This window comes from Phocoena phocoena, chromosome 13 (genome assembly GCF_963924675.1).
Source record: "Phocoena phocoena chromosome 13, mPhoPho1.1, whole genome shotgun sequence".
Classification (NCBI taxonomy): Eukaryota; Metazoa; Chordata; class Mammalia; order Artiodactyla; family Phocoenidae; genus Phocoena; species Phocoena phocoena.
In genome coordinates this window covers 71,632,461-71,648,083 of record NC_089231.1, presented here as the reverse complement: position 1 = coordinate 71,648,083, position 15,623 = coordinate 71,632,461, and the positions used below count along the sequence as shown (strand labels likewise).

Genomic DNA, 15,623 nt, shown 5'->3' with positions numbered 1-15,623 from the left:
GCTGCTGCCCTACATCCCACTGGCTTAGGAACTCAAGCAGAGAAAAGAGTGTCTGTTTTCTAGTAGTTCCAGCAAAAGTTCCAGGGCTGATTTTCATTGGCCCAGGTTGGATCATGTGACACCCCCCCACCCCCACCCCACGACCCAATAACTGTGACTCCAAGCTGAGTCATGTACTGGGTAGAATCAGCTCTACCCAAACCGTAGGGACAGAGTTGGGGAGGAGCTAACTCCCAAGCTGATAGCGGAAGAAGGGGAAGTGATGCTGTGTAGACAGAAACAGTAACACCCCCAGTCTACTTGACTGGCTGGTTTTAATCTGCTCCCTAGAGATAACGAGTTATGCTCCTCTCCAGCAAACCTGGGCTATGTGTGGATCTGTACTAAGTGTGTTCCTTTCCCTTCCTTCCTTCCTACAGGGCTCCCTTAAAGCTTCTCTGTGACAATATGAAGTACCAGATTCTTTCCAGAGCCTTCTATGGATGTGCGTATTGACCTTATTTGCCATTGTGGTCTCCAGGGAGCATTTATTCAGTGCCTACTGCATGCCAGCAATATCAGGGGAAGGAGCCTGACTCCTATTTCCTAGGTGTCTAGTTTTGGTGAAGTTACATTAACCTTTCTTAGCCTCAATTTCCTCATTTACAGATTGGGCATAAAATGTCTCCCTTGGTCCTAAGGGGAGGCGGTGAACACTTGCTGGAAGGGGTTTGGTTTAATCACCATTGCATCTCCAGTGCCCACCTTAGAGGGTTTGTTTTCAGGATTGAATGGAAAGCGTGTATAAAGCCCCTAGCACCTGGCATTGCATGCAGTCGGTGCTCAGTAAGTGTCAGTCCCCTTCTCCTATAGGCAGGAGCAGAAGAGTAAGATGGGCTGATCCCTTCCCCAAAACTTAAAAACTAAATTCATAATACAGGTGCTCTGATTATTTCCAATTAACAGATGAGGAAACTGAGGCACAGAGAGGCAAAGTGACTTGCCCAAGGTTACACGGCTAATAAGCGACAGAGCTGGGACTCAAACCCAGGCCTGCCTGGTGGCAAAGCCTCTGTTTTTTCCACTCTGCTATTTTGATTCTTAGCAGGTTTTATTTCCCCTACCTCACAGCCTAGATGGGGAAGTAAAACGTGTATATTTTCAGGGATTCTAGGAAAGTGTTAGTATATCCTGCTTGGGCCTGCGAAAAAACAGTGCAGGTCCTATCGGCCTGGAGAAACGGAAAGCATGAGCTCCCCAGGATCAAGGTTTTTGCCTGTTCTGCTACTATCCATCCCTAGTGCCTAACGCAGGGCCTGGTGTGAAGAAGGCATTGGGTGAGTATTTTTGGAACCACAACGGAAGAGCTTCCTGGTAGAAGGGTTGGGGGTCGAGATGGGCCTTGATATCATCACATGGTGTGGCTCCTCCCTGATGACGGTTGAGAGCCCAGGTTCTGGAGCCAGACGGTCTGCATTCAAATCCCAGCTCGATACCTAGCAACGTGACCTGGGCAAGTGATGCACGCAGACTGTGCCTCAGTTTCCCCACCTATAAGATGGGCGCAGTAAGAGTGCCTGCTTCACAGGGTTGTAGTGAGAATCGACTAAGCTACGTAAGCTCTGGGAACAGCTCCCTGGAACAGAGTGTGCTATATAAATGTTAGCTATCCTATCATCCTCATCGCAATCATCATGATTACCCCTGTTGTTGGTAGGGGTGAGTCCTCAGGCTCCAGATGAGCCAGGGTCCTCTCTGGGACTCGAGGATGAGTTGGGGGTCAGTAGCCAGAAGGAACGGGCATGGTCAAAGCGCACATAGGCCAGCACCGGCTGAGTGCTTCCTGTGGACCCGGCACCCAGGGTGGAGCAAATGAAGGGGGGCAAGTTGGTGGGAATTGCTCGAAGGGCCAGGGCCATCTTTGAAAGCAAGCCAGTGCCCTCAGCATCTCCCCAGCTACTGATTGGCCAGGGCCTTCTTTATCCAGCTGCAGTTTGAACGAGTCATCCCCTCTCTCCCATTCTTTTTCTCTTGCTTTGGATTGGAGGCACCCCAGGGTACAGCAAGACCGTGGAGTCACTGGCCTCTTCCTGCCTCCAGCCTGTGAATTAAATGCCTTGGTTTCCAGCAGAGGAGGTGCTGGGGCTGCGAAAGGTGACATGACTTCCCCAGGGTCACAGGGCTGTTAGGCACTTAAGCCAGCAAGTGACTTTGCCTCTCCGAGCCTCACCTTCCTTATCTGGAAAAGGAGGATGATGACAGTTTGCTGGCCACGAGGGTTCAATCAGATTACGAGTAGGACAGTACTTTGGAGACTCCGTGAGGCAAGGCAGGGGGTGTTGGATGGTGGGCAATGACACTTTTCCTTCTTCCCCGGCAGGGCTTGCCTACTGCAGACACCTGTCCACTGTGAGGACCCACCTGTCAGCCCTGGTCAATCACATGATCGTGTCCCCGGACTTGCCCTGCGATGCTGGACACGGGCTGACGGCCGAGATCTGGGAGCAGTACCTGCAGGACAGCACAGTAAGGCTTGGCCTGGCTCGGCCTGCCGTGGGGCAGAGACTTTGCGGGGACAGAGACTATGGGGGGACCTTTTATCATCTGAGGAATAGACCCAGCTGCGTGGGGACTCAGGTGTTGTGACATCCTTGGGTTCTCCATACACAAATTGAAGGTCCCCTCCTCGAGAGTTCCAACACCCACAGCCTGCTTCTGCCCATTGGGGTGAGGATCAGGGAGGGTGGAAAATACATATGTTTGCCTTGAAGGAGTAAAGAATGAGTCAGCCAGTAAGCATTTATTAAGCATCAGCTGTATGCTCGGTCCTGTATGATGTGCTGTGACTTCCCGGCCAGAAGAATTTACAGTCCAGTTGGCTACTTAGAATGATGAGAGTAGCTAAGTTAGAGGGAGGCAGCTGGACCAAGAAAACCCCACCACTACATGAAACCGTTTTCTCTCATCTTTGTCTCAGGGCTCGAGAATTCTACCATTAGCTATTTCGCCTGGAGATGGATTTCTAAGATTTTCTTATTAGAATACAAATATTCCTGGAAGGGAAAAGTTTATGTGTGAAAAGAGTTTCATGGAGAAATAATTTGGGAAACAAGCTTAAACAGCTTTCTGTATCCTGCAGGACTTGTCAGAGCCTTGGCCATGCTTATGCTTGATATGCTTATCACGCTCAGGAAATTGGGGGAGTGTGGGAGAGCATATGGAACGTTCCTTCCAATGTATGTGGCCGCAGGGACCTTCGTTGGAAAAGTACCACCTATGGTGGAAGGCAGAATCCACTCTAAGAAATACTGGTTTGCTGCCAAGTGCAGGCTCTCGGAGGAGATACCCATTTCCTCCACGCTGGGTAAATGCGGTGGCTCTGTCAGCTGCATCCCTCCTCCCTGGGGAGGGCCAAGCTGGTGAGCACCTGGCTCAGCCTGGCTTCCCCATGTTGGGGGAAGGTGCTATTCTGTGTATTAATCTGGGGATGCCAGGAGACTCAGTGGGAAAAACAAACTGATTCCCAAACCTCGACAGGCAGAAGGGTGGTTTTCTTTTTTTGCCGGAAATAGTTGTTTTTCTGAGTTACAGGAGGGATGCCTTCTTACCGTAACAATTCAAAGAATGCAGAACACAGGTGTACAGAATTTTTTTTAAGTTTTTAAATATGATCTCTGCTGCACCCCCTAGTCTGATCCCCTGAATTAATGAATAGTATCAGTTTGGTGTAGACCCTGTTATACGTTTCCCATACTTATACATCCGCAGATATGTCTATATAGATAAAACTGAAACTCATTTTTTTAATGAGGTAACATTAGATTTTAAGTGACCAACTTACTTTTATATCAAAGGCATCTTTCAGATCTCTAAGTAAACTATTCCACATTAGAACCTTAGCACCTTATATGTGGGTGGACCATAATTTAGTCAAATCTTCCTTAAATGATGGACATCTGGGCTGTTCCTTTTTCTTAATTATTTCAAACAGTGCTGCAGTCGACATCTGTATAAGCATATACCTTTCTGTACTAGTTCTCTTATTTTGAGGGTAGAGTCCTAGAAATGTAACTGTTTGATGTCCATTTTAAATTTAAATAGATATGCCAGCTTACCTTTCTTGAAAGGTTATAGTGTTCATAATCCCTGGCAGTCTGTGAGAGTGAGTGCACATTTCCTGAGGAATTCGAAAGATGTATAGACTTCTGGGCTCCACTCCAGGGGCTCCAGCTTTACTGATTGAGCACCTCTAAGAGTGGAACCCAAGAATTTATATTTTGAAAGTTCCCCTTCCCCAGGGAATTCCCTGGCAGTCCAGTGGTTAGGACTCCACGCTTTCACTGCCAAAGGCCCGGGTTCAATGCTTGGTCAGGGAACTAAGATCCCATGGGCTGCGCATTGCGGCCAAAAAAAAAAGAAAAGAAAGTTCCCCAGATGCTCCTTGCAATCTCCCCAGTTTGGGAGGCAGTATCCTAAGGACAAATTGGCTGAAACAATAAATAGTCAAAAATGAATATTTTTCATCTAGCACGCCTGCAACCCTTTCACAATCTGCTTGGTTGCATCGCTGTGTCAGGGTGGACTGGGCTGCAGTAACACATAGTCCCCGCTGCTTTAGTTGCTTGATACCATAGAGGTGTATCTATTGCTCACTTAACAGTCCTGGGTGGGCATTCCTGGTGAGTGGGCATCTCTCCTCCCTCTAGAGGGTCAGGGATCTTTCAGTCTTGTGGCCGCACCATCCTCTGGGGCCTTGTGGTCATCTGCTTCCAGCCAGCAGAGGGGAAAGGTAAAGTGTGAATGGAGTACACCTACTCCTTCAAAGCCCTGGCTTGAAAATGGATTACATCACTTCCTCTTACATCCTTTTGGCCAGAACCCAGTCACATGGCCACACCTACCTGCAAGGGAGGCTGGGAAATGGAGTCCAGCTATGGACTCCAGGAGAAGAGAACACAGATTTTTGATGAAGCGTTCACAGCCTCAGCCCCAAGTAGCTCCCTAGTTTTTATACAGCGTTGACAAGGCTGTCAATACAATATGAATACAAATTCCTAACAGGAACAAAATGGCTGGTTTTGCCATTGTGGTTGGGTACATTTAAGACTAGTGTTGAAAAAAAAAAAAAGACTAGTGTTAAGAAGTGAAACATGATTTTAATTTTATAATGTGAAGTAAAGAGGTGGGAGGAAACAGGACCCTAGTGCCCTTCAGGGTAGCCTTCTGGCAGTCATTGGCACTTTTCACACACACACACACACACACACACACACACACACGATAGGACCCTCTGGTCCCCCAGTGCAACTGCTTGACAAATTGTATCTGCAAAGCCTTTGCCTGGAAATGAATTTTAAAAAAGAAAGAGGACAAATCTATTCCACAGTACAGCAAACAGTTGCTAAAGTCATTCTTGTGTGCACAAAAGCTATTAGTGTATGAAGAATCAGCTGGAAATGGCTCCTTTTCGGTTTAATTCGCTTTAAAACAATTTTCTCAGTGCTGAGTCAAGATTAATAACTCCAAGATAATATTCCCCAATAAGCACAGTACACAAAATTGACTAAAAATTAAGTAGAAATGTTAATTCATTATATTCTGACCTTTGGGTTTTGTTTTTGTGTTTTACAAAAATGGGTTCACCGTCGATCTATTCTGCATCTTATTTTTTACACTTAACAATATACACTGAACGTCCTTTTATGTAGGTTCTCATAAATGCATCTGCTGCCCTGTTACTTTCCGTGTGGTATTCCCACGTAGGGATGCAGCATTCCCCCATTGGTGGGCAGTTATGGGGGTTCCTGGGGTTTTGCTTTATTGTATGATACCGCGATGGATATCTGGGCCCATGTGGCTTTGCTTGTTCACAGCATGATCACTGAGGGCTAAGTCTGAGAAGCCCTTGGGTCACAGAGTCCATCCCCTGGTTTCCTGTTGAGCAAATCCTTTGTTTCCCCCCACCTACCACAGAGTTACCAGGAGCGGGAGCTGCTGCGTCTCATCTACTACGGGGGCATCCAGCCAGAGATCCGCAAAGCCGTGTGGCCCTTCCTCCTGGGCCACTACCAGTTTGGGATGACAGAAACAGAAAGGAAGGAGGTTGGTTACCCCTGATGGGCACTGGGGTCTTTGGCAGCAAGAAGAGCCAGGTAATGTGGGGCTGGGGGAGCTCTGGTCCCATGGTGGACCAAGGTGGGGCAGGGAGATGTTGGGGAGTCAGGAAGCTTGGGGGCAGCGCAGTCCAACAGAAACACAACAAACGCCACAGATGTCATTTTTTTGAATAACTTTTTCATTTTGGGGTAGTGATAGATTCACATGCACTTGTAAGAAATAACGCAGAGATATCTCATCCTTTATCCAGCTTCCCCCAGTGGTAACTTCTTGCAAAACTATAATATCACAGCCAGGGTATTGACATTGACATACATATACTGGCAATGTATCAATCATTATTTTTACATTAAAGTCCATATTTTATTGCATTTCTTTTTTGTTGTTTACAATAAATATGTATATATTTTTAATTGAGAGAGTTTATTTGCAATATTATACTAGTTTCAGGTGTTCAACATAGTGATTCAGAATTTTTATAGATTATACTCCATTTATAGTTATTATAAAATATTGGCCATATTCCCTGTGCTGTATAATATATCCTTATACATATGTGTGTGTGTGTATATATATATATGTATCTCAATCTTAATCAGGCTTCCCATTTTACTTGTACTCGTGTGTGTGTCTATTTAGTTCTCTACAATTTTATCACACATGTGGGTTTGTGTATCACCACCACTGTCAACATACTGAACATTTCCAGCGCTACTAGGGTCCTCATGGCCTTTTATAGCCAAACCTCCCTCCCTCCCACTCACTCCCATCCCTAACCCCTGGCAACCACTGAACTATTCTCTATTTCTGTAACTTTGTCATTTCAAGAATGTTGTAGGAATGGAATCGTACAGTGTATAACCTTTGGGGACTGACTTTTTCCACTCAGTGTAAATCTGTAGCGATTCATCTAAGTTGCTGTGCGTATCAGTTCTTGATTCCTTTATACGGCTGAGTAGTGTTCCACAGTATGGATGCACCACAGTTTAACTCCACCTGTTGATGGATAGGCAGGTTGTTTCCAGTGTTTCAGTGATTACAAATAAAGCTGCAGTGAACCTTCATATACAGGTTTCCATGTGAGCATAAGGTGGAATAAATGCTCGGATGCAGTTGCTGGGCCCGACGGTAGTTCACACTTTGTTTTGTTTTATAAGAAACCACCAAACTTCTGCAGTGGCTGTACCATTTTATCTTCCCGCTAGCACTGGAGGAGTGATCCACACCTGCATCCTCACCAGTGTTATCACTAGTTTTTATGTTAGCCACTTACAGGAATGTGTACATGGTATTTCATTGTGGTTTTAATTTGCGTTTCCCGATTGACTAGTGATGCTGAACATCTTTTCACGTGCTCACTTGCCATCTGTGAATCTTCAGTGAAATGTCAGATCATGGCTTCTGTTCATTTTCTTGTTGAATTGTTTCATTTTTTTTATGGTTGAGTTTGGGAGTTCTTTTTATGCTCTAGATATTAATTCTTTGTCATATATGTCATTTGCAAATATATTCCCCCAGTCTGTACCTTGTCTTTCTGTCTTCTTAACAGGGTCTTTTGCAGAACAAATTTTTAGATTTTTGAGGAGGTTCAGTGTATCAGTTTTCCCTCTGAGGGATTGTACTTCTGGTGTCAAGTCTAATAATTTTTTGCTTATAGCCCCAGATCCTGAAGAGTTTTTCTCCTATTTTTTCCTAAAATGTCCATGATCCATTTTGAGTTCATTTTTGGATATGGTGTGTCATTTAAGTCAAGAGTTCTTGTTTGTTGGTTTGGTTTGGTTTGGTTTTTGCCTCTGGATGTCCAGTTGCTTCAGCACCATTTGTTGAAAATGCTATCCTTCCTCCATTGAACTGCTTCTGCACCTTTGTGAAAAATCATTTGGGCGTACATTTGCAACAACATGGATGAACTTGGAGGGTATTATGCTTAGTGAAATGTCAGGCAGAGAAAGACCAATACTGTATGATATCACTTATACTTGGAATCTAAAAAATAAAGCAAACTAGTGAATGGAACAAAAAAGAAAGAGACTCACAGATATAGGGAACAAACTAGTTGTTACCAGTGGGAAGAGGGAAGAGGGGAGGGGCAAGATAGAGGTGGGGATTAAGAGGTACAAACTACTATGTATAAAATAAATAAGCTACAAGGATATATTGTACAGCACAGGGAATACAGCCAATATTTTATAATAACTATGAATAGAGTATAACCTTTAAAAACTGTGAATCACTGTGTTGTACACCTGAAACTTACATAATATTATGAATCAACTATACCTCAATTTAAAAAAAGTGAAGGAGAAAAAATCAGTGGGGCTTATAGAGTGGCGTCTATTTCTGGATTCTCTATTCTGTGCCTTTGATGTAATGCCATACTATAATTAGTATTCTTCGGGTAATACCATACTGTCTTCATTACTGTAGCACATATGGAATTTTAAATGTTTTAGTAGTTACATTTTAAAAAGTAAAAAGAAACAGACACAATTAATATTTTTAAAGTTTTAATTTTAACATAATTTTAAGTTCATGCCAAGTTGCAAAATGTGATGCAGAGGCCCTAGGTACCCATCACGCCGCTTCCCCCAATGGAAACATCTTATAGAACTATTATATATAGTGTATCATCAAAACCAGCATATCAAGGAAATTCCCTGGCGGTCCAGTGGTAAGGACTCGGCACTCTCACTGCCGGGGCCCTGGGTTCGATCCCTGGTCAGGGAACCGAGATCCCAAAGGCCTCGCAGCCAAAAAAACCCCAAAAAACAAAAGAACAGAACATGAACATTGGTACAGTACAACCTAGGATTTCATTAGTTTTTGCATCCGCTCCTCTGTGTGTGTGTGTGTGTGTGTGTGTGTGTGTGTGGTTCTATGTCATTTTATCAGGGTGAAATTAATTTTAATAACATATTTTATTTAGCCCAGTATATCCAATATATTACCATTTCAGCATGTACTCAGTATAAAAATTATTAGTGAGATATTTTACATTCTTTTATTCATAATGAGTTTTCAAAACCCACTGAGACTTTACACTCCATGTCTGTGTACCATCTGTGCTACGATTTACTAAGTGTTTGTCTCTGAATTGATTCACTTAAAAAGTTATATAACTTACTTAAAAAGGCATTTTATATCCCTGCCATCAATGGAAAACCAATATGACTTGCCAAAAGAGAAGGAAACTCCAAAAATAAATAGAATGTGACAAAATGAAATAATTCAGTTCTACCTAGATGTCACAGGCTGCCTGAGGCCTCTCTCTCTTTGTTTAGAAGGGAGATTATAAGGTATTAAGGATGGATTAAAGACACGGTAGTGCCAGACTGGCCTTCCTCATAATCAGAAAAGTTGAATATGGAGACTTTCTCACACTGTGGTTCCATATGCTGAGGCGGTGCCACGAACTGTCGAAAATGATCTCAGGACCAGCATGAGGATTCCGGTGTGGCAGGCCCCGTGCTCGGGACTGGGAACCCAGAGGTGCATTAGATAAGGTCTTTGCCAGTTTAGGGGGGTTCATGCAAAATCAGATGGAGGCAAACTCAGGGGCTTTAAGAGCACAGAGGAGGCACCTCCACCGGGCAGAAGCCTACCTGAATTCTTTGAAGAGGTTACTTTCCAGGCGAGGAGACTGAGGAAGGGCTTCTAGGAAGAGAGACTCCTGCATGATGCGATGTGTGTGTGTCTGTGTGCATTTGTGTGGGGAGGGGCGGAAGGGCGTGCGGACGTGGGTAGCTGGGACGTAAAGGACGAGGTGGGTGGGGGAAGCAGTGAGAAGCAGGGCTGGAGAGGAAACAGGAGGAAGACTGCCGAGTGGGAGATGGACAGGAGGGGCCAGGCTGGGACAAGCAGGCACCAGGAAGGAAGGTCATCTGGGTGAGGGGTCCTGGAAGCCTAGCCTAGGATGGCAGTGGGAACAGGGAAGTGGGCTTGGATGAGTCTTTGGGAGGTCAGTGGGAGGGAGCTGCCCATGACAGGCTTGGGCAAGGTGGACCCGGAGCCTCTCTCTGGAAACCCTGACTAGCTAAAGGACGCCCGCCCCTCCTAACCCTGGCATGGGGCAGGCTCCCTGCCCTCCCTCTTCTCCTTCCTGCCCCCTCACACCCTTTTGTCAGCTTGTCTGCCCCACTTGTGCCCAGAGGTCTGGCAGATACAGAACCTCAGTAACGTGGGCTGTGCAACACAGAAATGAAGTAAGCTCCGATCCTCTCTGCTGAAATCTCACAAGGGAAACACTAGAAACCTGTGGCCCTTCTCTAAAGCCATTGCTGTAAGTAAAGGAAAGGGTCACTTTTATTCATCTTTGTGTTCTCAGCACCTACCCCCATGCTGGGCACCTGGGAGGCCCCTGGTAAGTGCGTTGAGTGACTGGAGGAATGGACAAATGAGGCATCTTGCTCATCTTATGTTTCGTATGCCTAGGTTGGTGTCTAGCACATAGTAGGTACTTATCAACTTAGATGAACAAGTGAATGAATGAATGAATGAAGTAGGAAAAAAAGGTAATAAAGAAGGAAAGAAACAGTCTGCTCACTTTAGTATCCCCAAGGCTTAGTATACTGCCTGGCACAGAGTAGGTTGTCAACAAATATTTGAATAAGTGTATGAATGAATGAATGAATAAAAGAAGGAAGATAGGAAGGAAGGAGGGAAAAATGGAAAGAAAGAAGTTGCCTCGCTCACTTTTGTGTATCCCCAGGGCCTAGCCAGTGCCTGGCACATAGTAGGTGTTCAGTTAACGTCTGTTGGCTGTTAACTCCATGAATGTTGTATGGGTGTTTCTAGGGCTCAGGGTCCCAGGTCAGAGCCACCATCTTCTGGGTTGGGTTGGTTGTCCCCTGGGATCCCACCATTCCAGGTGACCGTGCATCTGCCTTGGCAGGTGGACGAGCAGATGCATGCCTGCTATGCGCAGACCATGTCCGAGTGGCTGGGCTGTGAAGCGATTGTGCGGCAGAGGGAGCGGGAATCCCACGCGGCCGCCCTGGCCAAGTGCTCTTCGGGGGCCAGCCTGGACAGCCACCTGCACCGGATGATGCACCGGGACTCCACCATCAGCAATGAGGTGATGGGTGGCTCCCCTCAGGGAGCCAGGGGTAGGGCTCTGCTCCATCAGGCTGTTGTAAGAAGGGTGAGGGCTGGGTGTTTGGGGCCTTGGGACAGAGTCTCACCCCTGGCTTTTAGGTGGAAGGTGACTTTGGAGTCAGACAGACCTGACTTCAAACTCCAGCCCCTTCATTTCTTAGCTCTGGGGCTCAGACAAGCACCTTTACTTCTGGGCCTCAGTTTCCTCATCTATGAAATGGGAATGATCATTTGTATAGGGGAGATTTGTGTACAACTCAAACAAGCTAGTGTATATAAAGTGCCCAGCACAGTGTTAGACTTTCATTTGTTCAGCAAATGCTGTTGAGTACCTACTATGTGCCAGGTACTGTCAGGAATGTCCTGGAATGTCAAGAATGCTCCAGTGACCAGGTCAGACGTATCTGTCCTGATAGAATCTCCAGTTTAGCATCCCAAAGCAGGGGATGAAAAGAAAGTCAATTCCCTTCACCAGTGGTAAATCCATCATCAATTGCCACACTAATACTGTGTCACAAAAAACCCCCCAAAGCCAATGATGTCCAACAGTAAACATATGTTTTTTACTCATGAGTCTGTGGGTCAGCCGGGCAGTTCTGCTCAGCTAAAAGGTTTGTTGATCTTCGTTGGCCTCTCACATATCTGGGGTGACTCGGCCCTGCTCCTCACGTCTCATCCTCCAGCAGGCTAGCCTGGCCATGTTCTCGCAGTGAAAGCAGATCTTAAAGAGAGAAAGCAGAAATGCACAAGCATTTTTTTTGTGTTTGCCCTGTCAAGTTTGCTAACACCCCACTGGCCAAAGCAGGTCACTTGGCCAAGCTTAGCATCAGGATAGACAGAAACTAGAAGTTATAGGGCAAAAAGCACGTATACAGGGAAGGAGTAGAACATAGACATGCATACAACCAGTCCTTTGAGTTGAACTAAAATATTAGTTGGAAGTCTCAAGTGCAGAGCAGTTAAAGGTGGGGTTCTCTGGTTGTGGGTGGGAGGTGGAGGTCCAGTGGCTGCTGTGGCCTCCGAGGAGGCTCCAGGGAGTAGGGAGTGAGCCGCCGCCCCACTTTTATTTGATAGGTAGGAAGCTGAGGCCCTGAGAAGGGACTCGCCTGAGTCAGGGGTAGAGATAAGACCACACTTACTGACTTCCAGCCCAGCAGCCCCTCCTGAGCTCAATGTGGGGACCCTGAGCCCGGATGCAGCCTCACCCACACTCCATCCTACCCCTTTTTCTCTCAGTCCTCCCAGAGCTGCAGTTCGGGCCGCCAGAACATCCGCCTGCAGAGCGACTCCAGCAGCAGCACACAGGTGACCTCCTGGAGGCCCCGCCCCTCCCCACCCATCCCCCTCCCTCCAACCTGGAATAACGGGACTGGAGGTCCCTCATATACAGGTCACTCATGGTTGATCTGTTTTAGCATTTTATGCTAGCATTAAAAATTGAAGTTTTACCTACACGAGTAATACATGAATCTCTTTTACCTGTTAAAAAAATTAAAATATTACAGAGAAAACTAAATTTGGCTTTGACCATCCCTAATCCCCACATGCCCTCCCTAGAAATAACACTGCTATCTTCAATTTGCTGTGTATCCTTCCAGACCCTTCTGTATGCCTTTACATACACAGAAATACATAGACAGTATGTAATATATTGCGATGTTTAGTAATCTTTTAAAATTTCTAAATAAATACCATCAGATGTATTGTTCAACAGCCTTTCATTTCATTCGGGGCAAAGAAATGTTAACACATTCTCACTCAATATTAAAGAAAAAAACAGTGAAAAAATGTGCAAAGTATGTCACCTTTTGCATAAACAGAGGAAATATTAATATATGTATGTATTTGCATCTATTTTCTAAAATGATGGAAGGATAAACCAGAAACTGATCAAATGGTTACTTAAGTGGGGTGAGGGGCACAGGGAAAGAAGCTACATTTCCCTGAATGTACTTTGTTTTCTAGTTTTGACTTTGGAGTTAGGTAAGTTAACTCCAAAAGCAATGTAATCGAAAAGAAATCTTTTTAAAACCAGAAGCACATGAAATTAACAGTAAATCAAGTTGGTGACATAACCACACAGAAGAAATATTTCAAGTGATCTTGGGACATGATCTTATACAGTCTGCCTTGATGGGATATGGCCTAAAGACACAAAGAACCACAAATAAATCTTAGATATGTGTCCTGGAGACTTTTCCATAATATTTCATATACATCTAACTAATTTTGAAAATTGATCCATAATAGTCCACCACATGGATGCTTTTTTAGCCTGTTCCTTATGTGGTTAACTAATTTTTTTACTTTAAAAAATTATGTGCACATAATTTTGTATGATAAAAGATATTCTTCCTCTGAGTCAACTGCAATGCTTCCTTGTTTCTTTCTGGATTATTCTATGCTTATGTGTGCATATGGAGCAAGTTTTTATTTTCTACACATGGGAGCATATATTACACCTTGTTCTGCCTCAGTCTTTTTACTGACTGTGTAGTGTTCCCCTGCGGGCATGTTCCGTATTTGAACCAGTCCCCTGTGGATGGATATTCAGGCTGCTGCTGGAAGTAGCACCACAATAGACATCCTAGTCCATCTGTCTTTGTGCACCTGGTCTGCAGGTCTTCGAGTCTGTGGACGAGGTGGAGCAGGTGGAGGCAGAATGCAGGTTGGAGGAGAAGCAGCCCAAGATCCCCAACGGGAACCTGGTGAATGGCACCTGTTCCCCAGACTCCGGCCACCCTTCCTCCCACAACTTCTCCTCGGGCCTCTCGGAGCACTCAGAACCCAGCCTGAGCACGGAGGACAGCGTCGTGGACGCCCAGCGCCCTGCCCCACTGGTGATTCGACCCAGGGACAGCGGTGTGGATGACGGGCAGAGCAGCGAGGCCACCACTTGCCGGGACGAGGCCCCCCGTGAGGAGCTGGCTGTGCAGGACAGCCTGGAGAGCGACCTCCCGGCCAACGGGAGCATGGACGAGTTCGTGTCCATCACTGGCAGTATGGATGTAGCTCTGCCCGAAAGGGAGGGCCCTGCGATGGAGGGCTGGAGGGGCATCGAGGTGGGGAAGCAGAGCCAGGTGGGCAGTGAGGACGACCTCTCAGAGGAGCCCGAGATGGAAAGCCTCTTCCCCGTGCTCGCTTCTCTGGCCGTGACCACTTCTGCCAACAACGAGGCATCCCCTGTGTCTTCTAGTGGCGTCACCTACTCTGTAAGTCACCAGGATTCTTCTCCACTCAATTTTCTGCAGCCTCAGGAGGGTGGGAGTGTCCCACAAACCTCAGTTATCCAGAATGACCTCTGGTTCATTGCCTTTTCCCATCACGGAAGGTTCACTGTAGAAACCCATTTGGGAGAGAAGACAATATAATACTTAAAGAACACAGGCTTTGCAGACAAACAGTGCTGGGTTCAGATCCCAGCTTGGGTCCATCGCTTTATCTTTCTGAGCCTCAGTTTCCCTATCTATCTCATACCTTCCTCCCTGAGTTGTTTTCAGAATTAGTGAGTCAAGTCCTCTGTGCTCAGCCCATAGCGATCAATAGCAACCTTGATGGTGAGCATCCTGATTTACACTCAGGTCCAATATCTTTTAAATATTTTACTTTCTTGCCAAAAAGCCCAAAGCAAAGGACATCAACTGAAAGGGAGGTTTTTCTGGGCCAGGTGTTGTATATCCATTTTCTTTTGTTTGTTTTTTGCGGTATGCGGGCCTCTCACCGCTGTGGCCTCTCCGTTGCGGAGCACAGGCTCCGGTCGCGCAGGCTGCGGTCGCGCAGGCTCAGCGGCCATGGCTCACGGGCCCAGCCGCTCCGTGGCATGTGGGATCTTCCCGGACTGGGGCATGAACCCGTGTCCCCTGCATCAGCAGGCGGACTCTCAACCACTGCGCCACCAGGGAAGCCCTATCCATTTTCTTTTAAAGGACTTTTTATATCTATCACAAAGAGTCAAACAGTCAGACAAGGCTGGATCCAAAAACTGGAAGTTGTCTGCCCGACCTCTGCCCATTAGGCTCTCCCCAGAGGCAGTAGTAGTTACTTATTCTGCCCCAATTATCTGGTGTTTACCCTCATGTCTGTAAATAATACACTTGTATTGCTACTTACTGATCTTTTTTTGTTTTTCTTCAGTTTTTGACATCTATTGACTCCCCACTGTGGAGGAAGAGGATTCAGTCTTCTTCCTTCCCCTCCACTGCCCCCTCACCACACGAGTGAAACCGTCCCACAATCCCCACCCATTCACTATGGTCATAGTAATTTTAGTTAAATGACTGTTCGGTGGTTATATTATTATAAGAATTTAATGCATAATCCATGTAGTAACCTGTATATGTTTCTTCTTTCCTGCAAAAAATTTTGTTTTTCCTAGAAGTATTTTCATTTCTTCGTTTGCTTTTTATTAGTTTGCTACATATATATTGTAGCAT

The 15,623-nt window shown here is 45.9% G+C and overlaps 1 protein-coding gene across 4 annotated transcripts in view; it reads left to right on the top strand.

Annotated features, from left to right (window-relative positions):
* SGSM1 (small G protein signaling modulator 1) overlaps nucleotides 1–15,623 on the top strand; it is a 54,245-nt gene that overhangs the window by 26,270 nt on the left and 12,352 nt on the right. For 2 of the 4 annotated variants that reach the window (XM_065889391.1, XM_065889390.1), the window contains 6 exons: nucleotides 420–484; nucleotides 2,360–2,505; nucleotides 5,953–6,081; nucleotides 10,988–11,170; nucleotides 12,427–12,495; nucleotides 13,812–14,402. In XM_065889391.1, coding sequence (XP_065745463.1) covers nucleotides 420–484; nucleotides 2,360–2,505; nucleotides 5,953–6,081; nucleotides 10,988–11,170; nucleotides 12,427–12,495; nucleotides 13,812–14,402 — 1,183 coding nt within the window. The remainder of the gene's footprint in view (nucleotides 1–419; nucleotides 485–2,359; nucleotides 2,506–5,952; nucleotides 6,082–10,987; nucleotides 11,171–12,426; nucleotides 12,496–13,811; nucleotides 14,403–15,623) is intronic. The other 2 variants (XM_065889393.1, XM_065889392.1) reach the window with 1 other exon arrangement.